Here is an 8997-nt window from a genome sequence, read left to right on the forward strand (position 1 = left end):
TAATAAGTACTATCTTTCAATAAGTTACCTACAGTTTGCCCCACAACAATTTTCATAAATTCTTAATAAAAGAAAGTCAAATTAGTGAGGCTTGACAGGATTGATAATGTCTTTCAGGGATATATAAAAAGATCTTTATCATTTAATCCTTTGAGAAGAACCCTGCCCATTAAGTAGATAACAAAGATCAAGGAGACTAAGAGAGAACAACTATAACATATTTTATAGAACTTCTATTTTCTTGCTAGAATTTTCTTGCAATGTATACACTTTCCATAATTTGAGAAGTCTGAAAAAAATATATGAATTTGTAGCATTATCAGAAGAGGATCCATACTTTATTCACCAACTAAATCTCCTTTCTCCTGTACTCTGTACCACATACCTATATACATCACATTAAGTTACAAATGAGAAACATAAAACTACAAATACCTAAGGATTTCATCTTTCATGTGAACCAATCCAACTCATATATTCCAAATATTCATGATGAATTGTCTTTTGTGTGTGTGTTTGTGTGGCTGGTGAAAAAGAAGTTGAATCTGTTTGGCAGATACATTGTATAAAATCAAAACTGAAAAATACAGCATAGGAAGTATAGTAATATTTCAATAAAGTTGTGTGACAGATGGTCACTAATGGTGAACATGGAGTACTTACTATAACGAATTGTTCAAACACTATGTTGTACACGTGAAACTAATGTAACATTGTATATTACTTAATAAAAATAAAAAATCAAGTCAAATTTGATTTTTCAGTGATTCTATCTAAAGAAAAGGTTTACATTTATTTTATGAAGAGAGTGGCTGAGCAGCAAGGCTTATTAGTCAAAGACAATTTAACAATGTCTCAGTGCTCAGGATATGAGTATTAGTAGATGAGATGTGATACTATAATACAAAGCAGAAAGCACTAGAAAGGAAGCACAAATAACTCTGTGTGCTTCAAATGCAAATAATTTCATAACTGCCACTAGCTAGAATGCTTTAAGGATTTAGGGCTTTTGCACAATTTCAGTATCACCGGAAAATAAAGTACTCCATTCCTTTGTCCCCCAGACTCCAAGAACTCGGACCGTGTTGATGAAAATTGGTTCTGAAGGGGCTGGAGGGTCGGTGCAGTCCCTGGGGGCGCCACTCCTTTTTGAGGCCCATGGTGCAGAGACCACTACACAGAATGGCGGGGTTCATTGGAGTTCTCACCCTGGCCAAATTCCCGATTACCTCTGATGAGCCTCAAAGATGACTGGGCAGCAGTTTAGGCCAGGTCCCCCAGCAGAAAGGCGGCGACAGCTGCAACATCAGCGGTTAAATTTTACAGCCTTTCATAACGCCGGTCTTAGAGGTACCTATAGTAAGATTGCTAGAGTTGGGGGTCCCTAGTACGGGGAAAGAAGGGAGGGAGAAGGGAAGGAAAATGAGGAGGGCACAGGAAAAGGGGGAGAGGAGGGGGCGGGACACCGCGGGGAAGTCCGAGGGTTTACTGGCTAGATCTGGCGTTCCCATGGAAACGTATCCCTCCGCCCGACCCAGCTTCTTAGCTTCATCAGTTCCCTCCGCGCGGCTTCTCTACTGTTTCCGCCCTGCTCCTTTGTGCCGCGCAGAACGTCGAACTGACGCATGCGCAGAGAGACCCAGCCGCCGCATATATAAGCGCGAACTCAGCTCTTCCTCGTAGTGCCGCTGGGACCGTTGGCGACTGGTCTGGTCTTGTGGCTTTTGTATTACTCATTCCTTGGGCACTGCGAGCTGAAAGAGCAGAGCTCGCGGGCCAGTCATCATGTCGCGTTACGGGCGTTATGGAGGAGGTAAGAGGCCAGGGCCCGGTAAGGGACGTTGCTGTGACTATAGTGAGTATTGCGAGGCCGTGGGGTTGGCGCGGCGGTTGGGAGACGGTTATTCCGCGTGCGTAATGGCGGCTTCGGCGCACACCATACGAAGCCGGAGGCAGCGGGGGCGGGGTGTCGAAGGCAGCCTGGGGATGGCGGGTGGAGGTCTGTGGTGGGTTCCGTATTCTTGGGCGTTTTCGTCTTCCACCACAGCCCAAGGCAGGCCCACGATTACTGTTTTCCTGTTGCCCTTCTTCGAGCCGCCCGCCTGCCCCCCACCCCCCCTCCCTCGGCTGCCATTTTGCGCACATTGACGAGCATGGTGGCGCATTTCCTTGGCGCTTTCCCGCCACTTTAGCAGACAGATCTGGTCCCAACTGTAAAACCGAGGGTGAATTTCAGACTGGACAAAAGTGTGGCAGCTTCGAGCTGCGCATTCTCGTCAGACAATCGGTCGAGTTGTGGAGTGGGAATGGAGACCTAATCTTTTCGTCTGGCGGCTGCTTTCTTTTCTCTTTTAGCTCTTTCGAGCGCGGTTTATGGCTCTGGGGCGGGGAGCTGGAGTCCTGGGCGAGCCAGCGCCTGGGGCTGTTGCCGCGGAGGACGAGAGCCGGCGCAGCCCAGCTCTCCTGGTCCGGCCCCAGCCCGGGCCCGCCCGCCGCCGACGCTGCCGGCCCGCGCGCTCCCCGCGCGCCCGGGGCTGCCGGGACCCGGGGGCGGGGCGGGGGCGGAGCCCGCCCCACGCCGCGGAATATCCTACCACGTGTCTGCTTGTGTTTTGGAGGTCGTCTCCCCGTTTGAATGTTAAGAACTTTGCCTTACGCCTAGCTTTCCGGAAATTTATGAGCATTCCTGGTTTTAAGACTAAATCCTTGATAGAGCATTAAATAAACATGCATTGTACAGTCTTAAGGTTGGCCTGTTTGGGACAAAGAGTTCACTCAAACTTAGGCAAAATTTTGCATAACGTGCGTTCTTGTATTTGCGTTTTTAAACAGAAACCAAGGTGTATGTTGGTAATCTGGGAACCGGTGCCGGCAAAGGAGAGTTAGAAAGGGCTTTCAGTTATTATGGTCCCTTAAGAACTGTGTGGATTGCGAGAAATCCTCCAGGATTTGCCTTTGTGGAATTTGAAGATCCCAGAGATGCAGAAGATGCAGTGCGAGGCCTGGATGGGAAGTAAGTAAGATGTTGGTCATGAAACTCAGCCTTTATTAGAATATTCTTGTGGGCTGGGTAGCGAGCTAGCTAAATAGTTAATCCTAATTCTACATACTTGAGAAGGGGGAGCAAAGTTGGAGTCGGAAGGGTTTATAAAGAGAACTGAAGCTTCTGAGGTTAAAGAGTGGAAATTTCTAAATCTAGAAGTCACTTGTATTTTCTTTAGCATTAGAAATTTGTTGCCTTTCTTTTATAGGGTGATTTGTGGTTCCCGAGTGAGAGTTGAATTATCAACAGGCATGCCTCGGAGGTCTCGTTTTGATAGACCACCAGCCCGCCGTCCCTTTGATCCCAATGATAGATGCTATGAATGTGGCGAAAAGGGACATTATGCTTATGATTGTCATCGTTATAGCCGGCGGAGGAGAAGCAGGTATTTATTTTAATAAAGGAATGGTTGGTATACTTGTTAATCAGTAATTTTTTTATTAGCAAGGCAGAAACTAGTATTTTTCTATAAACTTGAATGTTAATTGTACAGGTGTATTTTACAGTTTTTGTTTAATTAAACAAATGCTAATATATTAATAATCAACCTGGTCAAAACCTTTCAGGTTTCTTCGTTTGAGTCAGTCGCCTTGATTCAGAATGTCACGAGCCTTATGATATCATGCTGAGGCGCCTTGCAAATCCGACAATTAAGATCCTCCTAGACCTTGAGGTGATCAGCATAAGAGGCCAGATCCCCTCGAGTCATCTACACCTAGCTTCACCTTATTCTTTAAAGGGCAGAAAATTTGAGACGGTGATCGCCGTAACAGTAAATTTGGCTTACAATTGGGGCCCCCTCCGGTTTAGAAAGAGGAACACCAGATTGACCACATTCCCAACTAGAAAAATCTTCTTGCGTCAATCAAGCCTCACCTGGCTCATTTGGCTGTCAGTTTGATCGTCGTTAGATTGAAGAAAACATCTAGATGCAGCGATCGGCTATAGATACTTCTAGATCGTCTAGATCTACTAGACCATGGGCCAAAGAGGGTCGACCTGCAAACTTGCAAGGTTTATTTTAAATACACATTACAGTGTTTTATATTATGTAATTCTAAAATGTAATTCAGCTTTTAACAAATCTTTTTTTAGGTAGTTAAAAAAAAAAAAAAACTAATAGGCCCAGAGTTTATTTCCAAATGAGACACTAAATTTAAATAGTTTGAGATTTGGTTTCAGCAGAGGCACACAAACTCTCAAAACGAGTTATCATCTGACATTCTTTTTTTTCCTAACTTAATAAAATAGGTCACGGTCTAGATCACATTCGAGATCCAGAGGTAGGCGATACTCTCGCTCACGCAGCAGGAGCAGGGGAAGGAGGTGAGAAATATTATCTAACTCAAGTTTTAACAACTGATAAACTTTAATTGGACATAAGACTTAAGCTTTGATTTATTTCTTAGGTCAAGATCAGCATCTCCACGAAGATCAAGGTCTGTGTCTCTTCGGAGATCAAGATCAGCTTCACTCAGACGATCTAGGTCTGGTTCTATAAAAGGATCGAGGTATTTCCAGTATGTAACACTTTCTTTCCCTTATTTGTACTTGGTTTGTCACGTCTTAATGACTGCACTTTAACACTATCTTAAAGACATAAATGAAGTGGTTTGCATCAGAAAATATTTTGATTTCTAAAAGTTGAATTTGTACATGACTTGCATCTAAATGGATATTATCCTAATTGTACAGATCAAGAAAAGACCAATCAAAGATTTTTAGAGGCTTGTTTGAGAGGCCATGGTAGAGGAGGGTCCAAAGCACAAATTCTCAAGTCATTCCAGTGCTTCTTAAAGGTGATAGTTGCTTGATTTCTGCTGGAGGCCCATTAGAACCAGGGGTAGACTTAGAAGCAAGTTGAGACCTAAATTTCTCCTATTTGGAATGAGAGGGTGAATTTGAGACTGGGAAGTTGTTTAGGGTAGTAGTTGTGTATATGTGGGTGGATATGGCTTATTTAACCACATACACGCTAAAATGTAAGAAATTAAAAATCAAATTAGAAACCTTAGGGGTTTTTTGATTCCTTTTGTAGAAGGCCTTTAAATTAGGTGCAGAAATGGGTAAGATTCAGGTGCCTGGGTGGCTCAGTCGGTTAAGCATCTGACTTCAGACTCAGGTTGTGATCTCAAGGTTCGTGGGTTTGAGCCCCATGTGGGACTCTGCTGACAGCTCAGAGCCTGGAGCCTGCTTCAGATTCTCTGCCTCTCTGCCCCATCCCTGCTTGCGCTGTCTCTCTGTTTCACAAATACGCATTAAAAAAAATTAAACGGGGAAAAAATACATAAATCAAAAAAATTAAATGGGTAAGATTTTATAGAATATAAGGAGTTGACAAATACTATGGTCAAGTCACTAGTAGTGTATGCCATTGTGAGTTAGTGCTGTTCGATAATAGCACAAGATCTGTAAAATGCAGGGATTCTGAAACTTGTGGTCCACTCCAGAAAGCTCTAGATTCTAGATGAATGAATGCATTAATTTGATTGCAGGACTCTAATGTGTGTATGGCAGAGGCTGTGGTTTAGTTTGTGTGACAAGTGGTCCTGAACCACGAAAGCTTGTTGATGATCTAAGAATAAAGTCTTAACCCATTTGTGACTTTTCATTGAGGTTATTACCTGAAGAATTGAAATCTCAGTTTAGGGGTCTGTGTAATGTTGAATTTGGTTTTGAGATCTACAACTAAACCAAACGATACCAGTCTTAAAACCTTTTCTTTCTCTTGGATACTATATACTGTTTAAGAATGTTGTACAGGAACTGTGACAACCTAGCTCACTGAGTATGGTAGAAACAAATAATTGAAGTGCCGGTGCTTCTTTATTTTGATATTGCAAGCTTGTTGAAAGTGTAATCATTTGTTCAGTGTTAGGCCGATGTAAGTTAAGAGTTGTGTCTTGCTTAGTCTTGGGGTTTTTTTTTAAGTACTAAATTAAACATTTTTTAGGTAATCTCTTCACCCAGCGTGGGGCTCGAACTCCCAACCTTGAGATCAAGAGTTGCATGCTCTCCTGATTCAGCCAGCCAGGCGCCCTGTGTCTTGCCTAATTTTAGCTTCTCTGTTCTTAGTTTACCTAATGTAGTGCTCAGTAGTAGGTGTTGAAGGACGTTACTCCTCTGAACTAACAATGCCGTTTTTCTTTCTGTTAAGATCCCGGTCGAGGTCAAGATCAAGATCTAGGTCTCTTTCACGACCAAGAAGCAGGTAGGGTAAAAATCTGATTAATACTCTTCTAGTTATATGGCACCAATATCCAAAGAGTTCAAAGTGTTTTGAATTGTTGAAATCTCAAGGGTAAACTCAGAACCTAGGTGTTCGTGGAAACACAGAATCTTACTAGTAAACCAAACATTAGAACTTGGTTTGTACATGGCCTATTCTGACTGACTTCCTGGACAAGAAAATGTCAAGCTGTAGAGAGAAGTTTGTGACTTTGGGGTTATATTAAGAGGCCTTGTTAGAACTGATAGGTGCATGGAAAAAAGCATTCTGAGGTCATTGTGCTTGAAGTATAGTGTAAAAATTAATCATGATACAATAAAGTAGTTCACTCATTTTATGAAGAACAGTTGTTGGAAGATTGGCTTTTGTTAGCAAAAACTGGTAGGCTCTCTTTCAGTTGAACTGCAGCCTGACCTTTTAATATTAAGCTCAGCGCAACCTGGGGGTTCATTTCATGATACTGTGATTATAAGAAAGGTATTTGGTAGTACTTTTCTTAATAGAATTTCTCATGTTTTGACAGCCGATCAAAGTCCAGATCTCCATCTCCAAAAAGAAGGTAAGCTAAATAATTTGTTGCCAAATCTTAACTGTCAAGTATGGCCTCTGCAGAGTTTGTTTGCTTACTGCTTGCTTTGCAGGCTTTGAGCTCTTTGGAGAATTGGTGCTATATATATATATATATATATATATATATTCTTGTTAGTTACTAAGTTTCTTAAATGATTGCTTTTCCCACTTCAAGTTGAGATTAATGTTTGGATATTTAGTCACAAAACCTTAGGATGATTATTAAGAGGCTTAGTCCTGTAAACCTTTAAGTGTAGAATTTCACGTTAAACATGCGCTTTTTCCTCCACGTGGGATGATAGATAAATGAAGTACCCACATGAGGGAAAAAAAATTGTAGGTTGAAATCTTAGAGCTAAAGCATTATCTTACTACTTACTTGCTACTTAATGATCGAAACCCCAGAATTCAAATACTAGTTTTCTTTAACTTGTGGTTTTAGCAAGGAGGCTGTGAAGCCTAATCTTAAGCAGGGACAAAGGATTTGTATGTAAATCTTTTAGGTAATTTTTAGATCTCTGCTATATATTACTTTTGGCCACCTAGGAGTTTACTGAAATTGAGTTTTGTCCTGATATGTACATAACAGTAAATTTTAGTAGATACTAATCAGTTCCAAACTTAATTGTTTTTCTTTTTAGTCGTTCCCCATCAGGAAGTCCACGAAGAAGTGCAAGTCCTGAAAGAGTGGACTGAAGTTCTCAAGTTCACCTTTTAGGGAAAAATTATTTTGTTTACATTATTATAAGGGATTTGTGATGTCTGTAAAGTGTAACCTAGGAAGGGTATTTCAACCATCTAATCAAAATGGATCTGGATTATTACTCTGTAAATTCACAGCAGTAAGATAATATAAATTTTTGTTGAATGTATTAACATCCTATGGTCTGAAAATGTGGGTTTTTATTTGGCACATTTAAATAAAATGTTTCTAACTAGATTTTTGATTTGTGTTCAATGTTAATACTCAGTTTAAGATTCAGGGGTAAACCTTGATATTAACTATTCATACAGATCTATATTCATTAATGGTGTTACTTGAGTTGTGAACATCATTAGCTGTAGTATACATACACTTGGGGAATTCCTTTTTATCCTTAGAGCTGTGGGTAAGATAAGAACTCAAGTCCACTTAATAGCTTAAGTGTATCTGACAAGTCCCTAAATGATCTGTTGGAGTTGGTATTACTAGATAATAGCAAGCTCTAACGATCTCAATTTGTCAACCTAGAGGATCACTGCTTCCAAAGGCTTGTTAGTACAGTAACTAATTGAGGTTTTCAGGCTATGAGATGAGATGGTGTCAGATTAGAACTCCTGATTTTAGTAAATTCTACCCAATGTTCTTTTGTTTTCAATATTTTATACCACAACTTATGCATGTTGGAAGAATTGTCTGAATTTGGGACAAAACATCATGTAAACCAGCTTTGCAAAATTTTCCAGCCCAGATACTCTCTCTTGAAATGGATTGCCTTATTCTGAGCAGAGATTATTCCCATCCTAGGTTTTTCGGTTCCTGACTACCAACATTTTATTTTGCCAGGCTGGTGCAAAGTAATTATAAAGATGTCAATCCGAAAAAAGATGTCAATCAGAAATGTTAATGAGACTAAAGCAGTTTTGTAAATCTGCGTTTAGCGACATCTCATGTAGTTGTTTTGGTAGCATCTGGTAGATCTTAGAATATAGCTGGTAGATTCTTTGTTCAGACTTCATCCTTAGTAGGACAGTAATAGTTAATTTTGAGTTTTCTGGTCAAGCTTTTACCAGGCATTCTTTAGCATCAGTTCAAAAAGGGAATACTGGTCTGCATCAAATTTATTTGGTCTGAATGATCACTAGTGCATTGGAAGATTGGATATTTTCTTTTCAGAATTTTGACAACTGGCTGAATTATAATGGTGTAAAGCTATGTGTGTAAATGGGAGGCTTATTTGTTGCACTTGGTCAGCTTTAATTGTTCTGTATTACATAAAGATAAGTTCACTTAATAAATCTGCAGAGAACAAACAACCCTGATACTCAATTTTTGGAAGTGGGAATGCTGAGCCAAGAGTAGGAATCATTAATCCTGTAGCTTTGGGATGATTACTAAGCAGTAACCTAGAGATTAGTACAGAAGGCTAAAAGATAGGAGGAGGGGTAGGGGCAA

General features: G+C 40.7%; 2 protein-coding genes across 12 annotated transcripts in view; one reads left to right on the forward strand and one right to left on the reverse strand.

The window, feature by feature from the left end:
* Positions 1-1491, reverse strand: part of LOC101096974 (tetratricopeptide repeat protein 39B-like) — a 39347-nt gene extending 37856 nt beyond the window's left edge. For 6 of the 8 annotated variants that reach the window (XM_019827657.3, XM_019827655.3, XM_011281159.4 and 3 more), the window contains exon 1: positions 1230-1491. The gene's annotated coding sequence lies outside the window, so the exon portion shown is untranslated. Of the gene's footprint in view, positions 1-1208 lie in introns of all 8 variants that reach the window. The other 2 variants (XM_019827656.3, XM_011281160.4) reach the window with 1 other exon arrangement.
* A 156-nt stretch (positions 1492-1647) lies between these two features.
* SRSF7 (serine and arginine rich splicing factor 7) lies at positions 1648-7782 on the forward strand. 4 transcript variants are annotated; one of them, XM_006930351.4, is made up of 8 exons: positions 1649-1813; positions 2833-3013; positions 3252-3428; positions 4295-4369; positions 4453-4554; positions 6201-6254; positions 6796-6831; positions 7484-7782. In XM_006930351.4, the coding sequence occupies exons 1-8, from the start codon at positions 1786-1788 to the stop codon at positions 7536-7538; spliced, it is 708 nt and encodes a 235-aa protein (XP_006930413.1). In that variant the 5' UTR covers positions 1649-1785; the 3' UTR covers positions 7539-7782. The 4 variants fall into 4 exon arrangements, with proteins under 4 accessions (XP_006930414.1, XP_006930413.1, XP_003984356.1 ...); XM_003984306.4 differs by having other exon boundaries at positions 1655-1813; positions 4453-4563; XM_006930352.4 differs by lacking the exon at positions 6796-6831 and having other exon boundaries at positions 1648-1813.
* The last annotated feature ends 1215 nt before the right edge of the window (positions 7783-8997 follow it).

The sequence above is a fragment of the Felis catus genome, chromosome A3, assembly GCF_018350175.1.
Source record: "Felis catus isolate Fca126 chromosome A3, F.catus_Fca126_mat1.0, whole genome shotgun sequence".
In the NCBI taxonomy this organism is placed as follows: domain Eukaryota; kingdom Metazoa; phylum Chordata; class Mammalia; order Carnivora; family Felidae; genus Felis; species Felis catus.

Bases quoted from the DNA above. Each gene is read 5' to 3' on its own strand.
- SRSF7 (XM_003984306.4), top strand. From the start codon at position 1,786: ATGTCGCGTTACGGGCGTTATGGAGGAG. The intron at 3,429-4,294 runs GTATTTATTTTA...TTAATAAAATAG, and splicing joins AGCCGGCGGAGGAGAAGCAG to GTCACGGTCTAGATCACATT. The intron at 6,255-6,795 runs GTAGGGTAAAAA...ATGTTTTGACAG, and splicing joins CTTTCACGACCAAGAAGCAG to CCGATCAAAGTCCAGATCTC.